The sequence below is a fragment of the Prionailurus viverrinus genome, chromosome A3, assembly GCF_022837055.1.
Source record: "Prionailurus viverrinus isolate Anna chromosome A3, UM_Priviv_1.0, whole genome shotgun sequence".
NCBI lineage: Eukaryota > Metazoa > Chordata > Mammalia > Carnivora > Felidae > Prionailurus > Prionailurus viverrinus.
Window position 1 is genome coordinate 21,640,220 of NC_062563.1, and position 12,980 is coordinate 21,653,199.

The window sequence follows — 12,980 nt, forward strand, 5'->3', positions numbered from 1 at the left end:
AGAGGTGGGGGCCGTGATTCAGCAGTCACGAGGGCTCTCCCCTGTCCCCTCCTGCAGAGAAGAGCATTCCCCTTCGAATCCTCTACGAGAAATACTGTGACTGCCTGACCGAGTCAAACCTCATCAAGGTGCGGGGACTCCTCGCTGAGCCGGCTGTCAACAGCTACCTGCTAGCTGAGAGGGACATCTATCTGGAGAATCCAGAAATCAAGATCCGGGTAAGGGCTTGGCTGGGGGGGGGGGGGGGGGGATGGGCGGGGCCCCAGGACAGGCCGCCCATGCGCGCGCCACATCCCTGCCATCTCAAGATCTCTGATGCCCCGGGCTTCCTCAAATCCTAACTTCGTCAAAGGAAAGCATCGTGAAGCCAAAAGAATTTGGGACTCAGACTTCTAGAAATGGATCCCAGAATCCCAGAGTGGTAGGGTGGTGGGATTTAGGGATCTCAGAACCATGGACCCTTGAAAGCTAAACTCCTAAGGTAAGATCCCCAGGCCCCGGGGCCCTGGTGGGGCAGGGAAAAGCACAGACCCTAGAACAAGGGAGGCACTTTACATATCCCCCCAAGTCGTGTGGAGCCTCGCTGCCGGTCTGTGAAGGAGACCTGGGCAGGTACAAATATCCATGTTTCCTAGATGAGGAAACTGAGGCACAGAGGTGGGGAGTGATCATGCCAGAGCTCAATCAAACAAGGAGCCAAATTGCAGCGAATGCAGAGATGGCCCAGCCGGGACTCTGCCTGCCCTGGAGGGGCGCCGGGCCCCTCTCCCTCGGTGCTGCCCCTGACACCTGTCCTGTACCCTCTTCCAGATCCTGGGCGAGCCCAAGCAGAAACGCAAGCTGGTGGCTGAGGTGTCCCTGCGGAACCCGCTCACCACGCCCCTGTCAGACTGTATCTTCACCGTGGAGGGGGCCGGCCTGACCGAGGAGCAGAAGGTCGTGGAGATGTAAGGACCGGTCACTCCAGCTTGGGGGCCTGGGAGCACAGGGCAGGTGCTAATGGGGGGGGGGGCGCCCTGCCCTATAGCTCCCTCCTCTCATCTCCCACACACCCGCGTGTCCACTCCCAACCCCCTTAGGGACACTTGCCACCCCTGCACCCTCTCTGAGCACCCACACCCCTCTAGCTGCTTTCCAGGCCCGCGTCTTCACAAACCTCAACCGGTAACACATTCAGTCAGTCACTAAGCGCCCGCCTCTGGACACACGGGTCCTCCATTCACCTTGAATGTGTACCCGTGTGCCCTTGTGGGTGAATCCTCATAGGGACATATTTGCATATGTGCACGTGAGCGTAGACACTGTATTTTTACTTTTCTGGTGCAACGTAACTGACACGCAGTGAATAACACAAATCACGTACGTACAGCTCAGTGCATTTTCACACGTGTGGCCCGCCGAGCATACCCACTCTTACCCCCAAGTGCGCGCACACACACACACACACACACGCACACACACGGGCCCCTCTTCACGCGAGAGGCAGATGGCCCAGGCTCTTAGAGAGAGGAGAGTGGGGCCTGTTTTATTCTCATCAGCATGAAGCTCTACGTGCACAGAGGCTCCGTGCGAAGTTCTCAGTAGACACATGTCATCCCTGGCCTGACCCCGCCACGGGGACCAGCCCGGGCCCTCCCCCCGTCCTCACCCTCTTGTTCGTTCCCTCCACAGCCCGGACCCCGTGGAGGCGGGGGAGGACGCCAAGGTGAGGGTGGACCTGCTGCCACTCCACGTGGGCCGCCACAAGCTCGTGGTGAACTTTGAGAGCGACAAGCTGAAGGCCGTGAAAGGCTTCAGGAACGTCATCGTTGGTCCCGCCTAGGGGCCGGGTGCCCGGCCCCACCTCAGCCAGCTGAGAACCCCCAGCTTGACCCCGATTTTTGTTCCAAGCTAATGAGCAAAATTTGCCCCTTCTTGGGCCCCAGACCTGAGTCTGCGGGGACTCTTTGGAACGGAATGTATTCCTGCCTCCTCTTGTGGTTCCCCACCTCCCTTTACCTGTGAAGATTGTTCTGTGCCTCCACAGTGGGAGCCAAGACTGGCTGCCTGGGCCTGGGGCGGGGGAGGAGTGGGGACCCATGCCTCCCTATGCAGCCCAGATGCCACTGAAAAGCCACTGACTACCCATCCTATTGTTTGATTTACTCCGGCGCCCCTTGGAGCAGGCGAAAGAGAGACCGTGCCCACTGACCAGATCCCAAACGATGCACAGGCCCCAGGAGCCCTCGGGGAGACCCAGAGCAGGCACAGGTGGAGTCCCAGGAAAGGCCAGCCCCGAGTTCCCTCCACATCCCAGCAGGCCTGGCCCAAAAGTCCCCCCCCACCGCAATCATGAGGCGCCTACTATGTGCCGGGCACGCCCCGTCTGGCTGATGCTCACACGGCTCCCAACCCATTTAATCACCACGGGAAATCACTGAGTGGGAGCTGCTTTCTTGACCAAGAGACTGGGGCCCAGAGAAGGGAGGAGGCTCATGCTGTACCAGCCGGGTATTTGGAAGGCTGGGGAGTAGGAAGATGCTGGGACAGAGCCCAGGACTTCTGACTCTGAGTCCAGCCTCCCGTTCACGGTGCCAGCGCTGACCTGAGAATATCAGAGGGACCATTTGGGACCTGATCCAAAAGGGTGCAGTTGGGGTGAGGTGGGGAGGAGAATTGGAGGGGTCTGAGTCCTAGGTTTGAGCCCCAAGTTCAGCCAGCCGCTGCCTTCCCTCTCTGGGCCTCAGGCTCCTCCTTGGGCGATGGAGTGGCTGCACCAGCTCCTGTGCAAGATTCCAGAGCCTTACAGGACCGAACCTTGCAAATGACAGCAAGCCCTACTCCCTGGCTTCCCGGAGCCCGAGGCCACCAGATGTCTCGGAGTGTGAAACCCTGACCATGACCACCTCCCCGCCCCCAGCCCTGCCTAGGTCCCCCATCTGTGCCCAGGCACCTTCCTTCAGACCACAGTTTTGGGGAAAAGAGCCCCAGGGGCCCCTGTCCTACCCACAAGCCTGCACACTGCAATGCCTAGACTTCACGAGAGCCTTAGCTGCCTGTGCTGGTCACTAACCGATAAGGTTCGCATCTCGGCTGCCACCTTTTGGCAGGGCGAGGGCCCAGGAGTACAGCCCCTGCCCTGAGGAAGCTCCAAGAGCCCATGAGCTGTCATCTCTGACTTTATCCCCCGCTCTCTCCACGTGACTGGGCAGGAAGAGGAACGAGGGAGACTTCTCTATCTGGGGCGCGGTCACAGCCTCCAGGGCCCGGAAAATCCCAGCGAGGGACTTGGAGAAAGTCATGCTGTTGCACACGGAACTTTCTGCTTTGCATAGGAAAGAAACACAAGATGAGCCGACATATCTATGTTCTCACAAATGTGCCTCTAATTCTCTGTGGTTTTGTAAACACTTTAGGGTTCCAGGCAGGCAGTAGACATGCTTTTGAGCCACAAAGACTGAGCACTGAAATAAAATAGTTTACTTTGCACATTCAAGCAAGGTCTGGTCTGGTTCTTTTACACTTTTGAGGAGGGGAGGTAGGTGAAGTCACTCGCATTGCGACCAGCCACCTCCTGCCTAGGAACCTTTCCTCGGCCTCGGCCCCTCCCCCAGCTCTAAACTTGACGGGCATTTGACGTTCTACCCAGTTTGGCTCTGTCTCTAGCTTCTTCTCCCAACAAATCATGTTTGGGTCACGATAAACTTCCCAAAGCCCTCAAAAGACCCTGTGCACCTGTCAACCTCTTAGCTTTGGCATCGGTATTCCCTGAGCCTGGGGTGCCCTTCTTCCTTAGCCATCTGGCAAACTCCTACTCATCCTGCAGTGCTCAACACCAAAGTCACTTCTTCTATGAAGCCTTCTTAGATTTCTTCTCAGCCTCCCAGAACCCTGGAACATGAACCAACTCAAACATTCATCACAGTGACTTTTGGTTCCATGTTGGTCTATCTGTCCCCCTCCCCATCCTATCTGAAGTCTATCTCTCTTGCTCTTTTTTTAATGTTTATTTTTGAGAGAGAGACAGAGTGAGAGTGGGGAAGGGGCAGAGAGAGAGAGGGAGACACAGAATCTAAAGCACAGAGCCCCATGCGGGGCTCGAACTCACAAACTGCGAGATCATGCCCTGAGCTGAAGTCAGCCGCTTAACCGACCAAGCCACCCAGGCGCCCCTGAAGTCAATCTCTTAAATGGACTCCGGTGAATGCTGAATTGATAAACCGATGTATTTCAACTCAGCTCCCGCAGGACCAGTGCTTATTTCCAAGAGAAATGTCACGTGGGCCACAAACGCAAGCCATGTATGTAACGTAAATTTTTCTAGTGGCCACGTGAAAAAGAGTGAAAAGAATCAGGTAAAATCTGTCTCAATAGTGTATTTTATTTAACCTAGTATGTCTGAAATATTGTGCCAACATGTAATCAATCTGAAAAATATTCGTGAGATATTTTACCTTCTTATTTGCACGGTAAGTCTTTGAAACGTGGTTTCTATTTTACGCGGACAGCCCAGCTCAGTTTGGACTGGCTGTGCTTCAGGTTCTCGAGAGCCACAGGTGGCTTCTGGACTGTGATTCCGAAAGTACGGGAACCTGGTCACCCATCTCATTCCCCACTGACCAGCCGCTAATAAATGTTTGTTGATTGAAGACGCCATAGACGACGGTCTCTGCCCCCAGGGGACGCGTGTTGAAACGCCCAGGAAGCGCCTAGAAGCGAAATCGGAATGAAAACATGACATCACACGTTCTGGGTACTGACTCCTTCTGTCCCTTGAAAACTACAACTTGTTCCGGCCTAGACGGCCTGAACGTTTTGTCAATTAGTGACCAGCTAGAACACAGAAAACCGCTGGGCTATTTCAGGCTGAGACGATGAGGGAAATCGGTTCCAAAGGCATCCGAAGTGCAGGAAGAGTACAAGGCAGCTGCCATCCAGAACAGTCTGAGGCCCCCAAGCCAAGCGGGCGCTCACCACGTACTTTCTGGAGGCGCTCTCACCGCGGCCCTAGAACCAGTAGAACTGATGGGCGTCTGTGAAGTCCGCTCAAGTCGGCCTGGCCGTGGCGGGAGGTAGAGGCAGGCTGGCATCTCTCGTCCTCCTGCCTTCTCCCCGCTGGCAGAATCCATCCAGAAACTTGCTGGCAAGGGGCTCTGGAAAATATCACGTTCAGGCTTCCAGCCCCCACTGGATAACAGATGGCCAAGCCGAGGGGGGGGGGGGGGTGGAGTGGAGCCGCTGATGCCTATCAGCTGTTCCCTCTGCTAAGAAGAGCTTTATCATCATCTCTGCCTTAAGGAACTCTTAATCAGCCTACAGAACCCTGCTCCAAGGAGGCCTCCTCTGTGAAGTCCTCCTGGACTGTGGCCAATGGCCTCAACCTCTGGTTCCCCGGGGTGTATCATAGGTAGCTTTTGCAATACTCGGCAGCCCGGGTTAGGAACAGCCGTTCGAGTGCCCGGCCCAAGTTCTGGAGCACCCCAAGAGCAGAGTCAGGGCACGCTCCCTACAAGGGGGCCACCGAGTGGACTCGGGACTGTCGCCTGGGCCTCCCTCCTGAAAAGCAAAGGCAAGGTGCCTCGGCAAAGCCGGCCGGTGCTGAACAGATTCAGAGGCCTCTCCCGACCAGGCCCCCGTGCCTGTCCCACCCCTGAGAGCTCACTAGCCACGAACCCAGGAAGGAGGAAGGCCCTGCTGTTCGTGTAGGCCCATTTAACAGACAAAGCAGACGATCCTGAGATCCGGCTCCCCAAACCAGGGGAGGCATGAGCCTGGGTCCCTACAGTCCAATGCTGTGCACCGCGCCACGGCAGCTCATAGCCCTGGGGTCGGAGGCCTGGGCTCCGGAGTCAGACGGACGCAGCATCAAAGCCCGACTCTGCCACAGATGTCACGGTGTGGTTTCGGGCAGGTTCTCGGCCTCTCCGTGTCTCCACTTTCTTATCTGTCGAATGGGGACGAGAGGGGGTATGCTCTCCCGAGCAGTACGCAGGCTCAGTAAAATTGTGCCCATAAAACAGCTGGCTCCCAGCACATTACAATCCTGACAGCCAGCTCTATTCCAGGGTCAGGAACCTTCACGTGCACAGAGTTATTTCCTCCCCAAACAGCCCCAACCGGACGCTGCCCCATTCTACAGGTTTTATGGTCACAGAGATGGGACTTGAACCCGGGCAGCCTGCCTTCCCCAGGACACAGCCTGGCCCAGAAGAGGCCTCATCTGTACCCAAACCCTCCCTTCCCACGGTGTTCCCGGACGAATGCAGCAGAGCCCTTCACACGAGCCCCGACGGTCCTCAGCGGGGATCTGATTGGGTTCATCTTCCCACCCCGAAAAGTCCCTCTCCTCTCCAGCTGCTCTTGCTTACCTTGGATGCCTGCCAGCTCACCCCTCAGGCCTCAAGCTGAGCCGAGAATAACAGAACTTTGAGAGAGTCCAAAAGGGAGGAGCCTCGGGAGCAGGGCCAGGCGGGTGCCTCCTAGAATCACACGCACCTTGGAGCCAGGACGGGTCAGCACATACCCTCTCCCGGCCTCCCCGCTTCCCTCCCCCACAGGCCTGGGCAGATACACGGACACACACGCCCGGGAGACTGTGAAGCCTGGAATTCTGTTTCAAGAAGAAAAGCCCAAAGAGGCTCGTTAACAGCAGAAGCGATGAAAAAAAAAAAAAAAGTGACGGTTCGCCCAGCCTTGAGGACAGGGGATCTATAACGACACCCAACAATACAATGAATCTCACAGACCTCAGGTTGAGCAAAAGAAGCGGCCACAAAAGACCGTGAGCTACGTAGCTGCGCTCACATGAAGTTCACGAACGGGCGGAACTCTTTTCCCTGGTGGGGCAGACTGGGCTAGAGCGCAAGCGCGATGGGGGCGGGGGTGCGCGTGAGGATGGGGGTTCGATTTCCTTCATCCGGGCGCCGCATACACACGCACCGGTGGTCTTTTTGCATGTAGGGCTTACTTCGATAAAAGTTCAAAAAAAAACACAGCGCTCAAAGATTCTAAAATTAAGTCCAAAGGGGGATGGAGAAAAGGGACTTGGCCTCCGGAGTTCTCTCTTTTTCTTCTTCCAGGAGACGAGATGCCAGTAGGTACGCTTCCTGGGGCGATTGCGAGGCTTAAGCAAGATGCTTCGTGTGTAAATACAAGACTGTCGGGCCGGGGATCTTGTGTGTCTCCTTTGCTATGAACAGCGCGCGGCCCCTCAGCCACCAAGGGGAGTATCGAATGCGTGGACGTAAGCTGCGCTTTTATGATCTCAGCTAATCCTCAGGATGGACCATAGAGATTACCATCCGATTTCCCAGAGGGGGAAACTGATTGAGAGATGTAAAATAGCTTACTCGGTGACCTAGCAAGTTGATGGCAGAGCAGGAGTTAGAATCCAGTTGGCTCTCCCATGCATCCTACGGAAGACTCTGAAAAGTGGAAGGGAGGACTTGGTCCCCAGACCCCGGACACTGGAAGTGGCAAGCCTCCCCGCCGTCACCACCCCCACCCCCACCCCAAGGTCTGAGACAGCCAGAGCCAGAAGCCTGAGCTCATAACCACAGAGTTACCACAGGACCCAGCAATTCCCCTCCTTGGTATATACCCAAGAGAGCTGAAAACATGTCCACGCAAGAAGTTGTGCATGAATGTTTACAGCTGCATCGTTCACAATAGCCAGAAAGTGGAAAGAACCCAAATGCCCATCAACTGATCAATGGATAAATAAAAAGTGGTATCCCCACACGGTGGACTGTTGTTCGACCATAGAAAGGAACCGAGTCCCCATAACATGCTACAACACGGATGAAACTTGAACAAACACTGGGCTCAGTGCAAGAGGCCAGTCACAAAGACCACAGGTCGTATGTACGACGTGCAGAATAGGCAAACATATGGAGACGGAAAACGGATTGGTGGTTGCCCGGGGCCGAGGCCATGGAGGGACTGTGGGGGCTGGGGGAGGGGGAGGGGGTTGACCCCTACAGGGTTTCCTTTTTGGAGTAATTATAGTTTGAAAAATGGATTGTGGTGATGGGTGGACAAGTCTGTACTAAAAGCCACTGAATTATATACTTTAACAAAAAGTGAATTGCAAGATGTGTGAATTATCCCTTCATCAAGCTATTTTTAATTTTTTTTTTCAACGTTTATTTATTTTTGGGACAGAGAGAGACAAAGCATGAACGGGGGAGGGGCAAAGAGAGAGGGAGACACAGAATCGGAGACAGGCTCCAGGCTCCGAGCCATCAGCTCAGAGCCCGACACGGGGCTCGAACTCACGGACCGCGAGATCGTGACCTGGCTGAAGTCGGACGCTTAACTGACTGCGCCACCCAGGCGCCCCCATCAAGCTATTTTTAAAAATAACAAACAATGAGGGGCGCCTGGGTGGCTCAGTCAGTTGAGCATCTGACTTCGGCTCAGGTCATGATCTCACGGTTTGTGAGCTGGAGCCCCGCGTCGGGCTCTGTGCTCACAGCTCAGAGCCTGGAGCCTGGTTCGGATTCTGTCTCCCTCTCTCTGCCCCTCCCCTGCTCGCATTTGTTCTCTCTCTCGTTTTCTCTGTCACATATAAAATATAAAGAAAAATAATAAAGAGCAGGGGGAGAAAAAATAAAGAAGGCTGAGACCCAGAATCGTAGACATGATTCTGATTCGGGCGGTCTGCCTGGATGAACTTGGGTAAATCTCTTCCCTCTCCGGGCCTTAGTTGCTCCTGCTATCACTGGGGAGAGGAGGGAGTTGGAGCGGAGTTGTGCAGTGCCATTGATTCGGGCATGTTATCACACATTTCACAACAGTTGTCCAAGATTATGTCTGCTCGAGTTCGGGGTCTTCCAGAGGCTGGTAGACCCCTTAACCGTTCACTGGGGTCTTTGCAGATCATCTGAGCTCACCAGCGGCAGGCCACACTTCATCAATAGCCTTTATTTTATTTTATTTACTCATTTTGAGAGAGAGAGGGAGGGTCAGTCAGCAGGGGAGGGGCAGAGAAAGAGAATCCCAAGCAGACTTCACGCTGTCGGTGCAGAGCCTGATGCGGGGCTTGAACCTACAAACCGTGTGATCGTGACCTGAGCCCAAACCAAGAGCTAGAGGCTTAACCGACTGAGCCACCCAGACGCCCCCCATCAATATCCTTTAAAGATGACAGAGGAGATGCTTCTCCAAACATTGGTCCGGGCCACTGCTCTGTGTCAAGAAGGATACTGGAGGCTCTGGGGGGACATCCCAGGTTTCCTCCATGCCACTAGTCAGTTCTAACTCCACACCAGCTCCTTCCAAAGCCATCCTGGAGTAGACAGACAGACAGACAGACAGAAGGACCAAAGGGAAATATCACCCAGGCCGGTTGAGACAGATCTGCCTGCACTTGGTAAGTTAACTCCACTTACAGATGGGGAAACTGAGGCACGGGTAGGTCATGCCCACGGTCCCAGAGCCAGTGACGGAACTGCCGTCTTCCTCCTTCCACTCCTTTTGAACAAGCCTGAGTGCCTAGTGTGTGCTCAGCCTGCAGTGCTCACTGGACGGGATGAGAGATGCCCTGGGACCGACGCTGAGCGGCTCACCCCAGAGTCCTGGCAGCGTGGCCCATCTCCCCCCTCTCTCTTGCTGTGTGACTTTGAGGAAGCCACTCTTTCCAGACCTCTCTGTCACCCTGGGGCTCCCAATCGATGCCTAACCCAGAGATGTGGTTATGGAAGGGAACGGGTCTTGTAAACTGTAAAAGGCCATGGACGCAAAAGCCAACAGGAACTCTGGCCTCGTGCCCGAGAAAGGCGAGATCCAGGGTAGGCGGCCGAGGCTCACTTATGCGATCAGTGCCTGCTGCAGGTGAGCAGGGGCGGCTGCTGCCTGCAGGGAAGGGGTGAAGAGAAACCTGGGTGCAGCTGTGGCCTGGAGACACCTGGATGGCTGTGAGATGCAGAGGAGAGACAGTCACTCAACATCTTCGTCGCCCCTAATACGTGCCAGGTACCCCATTGGGACTAGAGACACAGCAGATCGATGTGTCCCGTGAGCACTCAAGCCGATCGGCAGTGTGAGGTGAGATGTGCCGGAAGGAGAGAACTAAGGCTCATGATGATGGGGCCATCCTGACGATCCCAGAACAAGGGTGCTGAGCGCCCTTTCGAGTGCATTACTCGTATTAACTTGCCGGGTCCCACAGGTGGGAGCTCGCGTGGCCTGCCCCGCTCTGCAGGTGAGGAGACTGAAGCCCAGAGAGGTTGTGTGACGTGTCCAAGGTCATACAGCTAGATAATGGTGGAGTTAAGGTCAGCCACGCAGGCCAGGGCCACAGCGATTGCTGCTAGCCTCCCTCTCTGTTGTCCTCGGTCTCATCACGTGGACCCACCAAATGAAGGCAGAGAAGGCCCCCTGAGAAGCTAACACGATCCTAAGGGGATCCTAAGCCTAGATCCTAACGAGGAGTCAGGCTGGGAAAGGGTAGGAGAGGGGCAGGGCTCAGAGGCCATTTCCTAGGAAGCGGGTGACGCCTAAGCTCCGGGACCCTTGTTCACAAAAAGTTCTGGTGCAGCTGTTGTTCACTCCAGGCAGGGAGGGAATCCAGGTTGCTATCAGGAAGCACTTTTAATCTAAGCATTTCTGGGAAACGGCCTCAAAAAAATCTCAGAAGAAAGGAATTTGAAGCTTGAAAGCCTCCAGAAATTTGTTATGGTTTCTTTTCCCATTCTTAATAAATGTTCACTTTGGTACCCAATTTTATGTCCAAAATTCTATTTTATGTTCTTTTTCTTAAAGACCATCCCCTCAAGTTAAAAGGAAAACTACGATGTGATAACACAGCCTACTCACCAGAATGGCTCAAGTGAAAAAGGCTATATGTGTATATAATATCTCTATTTATACATTACACTACACACACACACACACACACACACACATACACACACACACAGTGTCCGTGAAGACATGGAACAAGAACTTTCCTATGTAACTGGGAGAGCAGTGGAAATTGGTATGACCACTTTGGAAAAGTATTTGCAGTATCTCTTTCTTTCTTTCTTTCTTTCTTTAAAAAACATTTTTTTTAATGTTTATTTATTTTTGAGATAGAGACAGAGCATGAGCGGGGAAGGGGCAGAGAGAGAGAGCGAGACACAAAATCTGAAGCAGGCTCCAGGCTCTGAGCTGTCAGCACGGAGCCCGACGCGGGGCTCGAACTCACAGATCGTGAGATCGTGACCCGAGCCGAAGTCGGACGCTCAACCGACTGAGCCACCCAGGCACCCCCCCCCCGCCCTTTTTTTTAATGTTTATTTGCTTTTGAGAGAGAAAGACAGAGAGACAGAGCACAAACCGGGGAGAGGCAGAGAAAGAGGGAGACACAGACTCCGAAGCAGGCTCCTGGCTCTGAGCTGTCAGCACAGAGCCCGACGCGGGGTTCGAACTCGCGAACTGCGCCATCATGACCTGAACCGAAGTTGGACGCTCAACCGATGGAGCCACCCCGGCGCCCCTCTTTGCGGTATCTTCTAAGCTGAACGCTCATTTTTCCCGATGAGGCAGTAATTCCTCTCCCGGACGTTTACCTAATGGAAATGAGCCTGTGTGCCCTCCAAAAGACATGTGCGAGAACGTATTAACTGTTTTTCATAATATCTCAATGCTGGAAACACCCTCAAAGCCCCACACGAATGCGACAGATACATAAATGGGGGTGTAGTGGCTCTAAGGAGTAGCGTAGGGGTGAGAAGTCACGAAGTACGGCCCCATGTCACGGCTCACTTGAATCTCACAGACGTGTGAAGCAAAAGATGCCAGACACAAGATACACACTGAATGATTTCATTCATGTGAAGTTCAACACCAGGCAAAACTCCTCTATCACGTGAGAAGTGCTTAGCATTAAGGGATGGGTAATAACTAGGAGGGACACAGGGGGTGGGTGACTGCTTTCAGTAATGGTCTGATTCTGGAGTTTGGTGCCATTTCACGTGGGCGTGTTCAGTCTGGGGAAATTCATTGTACTGTACGCTAGTCGTGGGTGACTTTTTTTAACGTTTATTATTTTTTTTCAACGTTTATTTATTTTTGGGACAGAGAGAGACAGAGCATGAATGGGGGAGGGGCAGAGAGAGAGGGAGACACAGAATCGGAAACAGGCTCCAGGCTCTGAGCCATCAGCCCAGAGCCCGACGCGGGGCTCGAACTCCCGGACCGCGAGATCGTGACCTGGCTGAAGTCGGACGCTTAACCGACTGCGCCACCCAGGCGCCCCTAACGTTTATTTTTGAAAGAGAGAGAGAGAGCTAGCACAAGTGGGGAGGGGCAGAGAGAGAGGGAGACACAGAATCAAAGCAGGCTCCAAGCTCAGAGCTGTCAGCACACAGCCCGACGCGGGGCTCGAACTCACAAACCGTGGGACCATGACCTGAGCCGAAGTCGGACGCTTAACCGGCTGAGCCACCCAGGTGCCCTTATGCATGACTTTTCTATATGCGTGTTATATTTAATGACCCTCCCCTCTCCTACACACATAAATGTAAAAGCTTCAAGCTCTTTAAAACTTGCACCTGCCCTTGAGACCAGAGAAGGATTTATCCTCCAGCAGCCATTGCTCCCGGAGAGGTGTGAGCAGTGGGTGGTAATGACTTCCTTGATGCTTTAGAAAAGCTCCCTCCAGCCTCCCAGGCGGTTGGAGATGGGACCGGGGGGGGGGGGGGGGGGGGGGGTGGGGGGGGTGGGGGTGGGGGGGGGGGAGTGGTCCAGTGAAGGGGGAAGGGCAGAGAAGTCTTCCTTGGTGGGGACCTGAAGGGCAAGGCAAGCATAGGGGAAGTGGAGGTGGGTGGAGAGATTGTTTGGGCACAGAGGAGACTGGACTCAGGGGCAACCACTGTGAGGGGCTGAGGGGAACGGGAGGGCTGGTCTCTGATCACTCCCCAAAGAGCCAGGCACCCTGGCAACATCAGGCCAAGCGCCACCCTTCATTCCTTCCCAGGCCTGGCCCTCCCCGCTCTGGCAAACTCTGAGGGGCC

The 12,980-nt window shown here is 54.6% G+C and overlaps 1 protein-coding gene and 1 long non-coding RNA gene across 5 annotated transcripts in view; one reads left to right on the top strand and one right to left on the bottom strand.

The window, feature by feature from the left end:
• The window catches only part of TGM2 (transglutaminase 2), a 30,848-nt gene extending 27,373 nt beyond the window's left edge, over positions 1-3,475 (top strand). The window contains exons 11-13 of the mRNA XM_047853440.1: positions 58-218; positions 811-947; positions 1,672-3,475. Of these exons, the coding sequence (XP_047709396.1) occupies positions 58-218; positions 811-947; positions 1,672-1,822 (449 nt within the window). The 3' untranslated portion in view covers positions 1,823-3,475. The remainder of the gene's footprint in view (positions 1-57; positions 219-810; positions 948-1,671) is intronic.
• An 875-nt stretch (positions 3,476-4,350) lies between these two features.
• Positions 4,351-6,819, bottom strand: LOC125162389 (uncharacterized). 4 transcript variants are annotated; one of them, XR_007151015.1, is made up of 3 exons: positions 6,726-6,819; positions 6,348-6,458; positions 4,351-5,923 (listed from the first exon to the last, which is right to left on the bottom strand). It is a non-coding gene; the product is annotated as an uncharacterized LOC125162389 (long non-coding RNA). The 4 variants fall into 4 exon arrangements; XR_007151016.1 differs by having other exon boundaries at positions 4,351-5,132; positions 5,653-6,458; XR_007151018.1 differs by having other exon boundaries at positions 4,351-4,688; positions 4,961-6,458.
• Between the last annotated feature and the right edge of the window lie 6,161 nt (positions 6,820-12,980).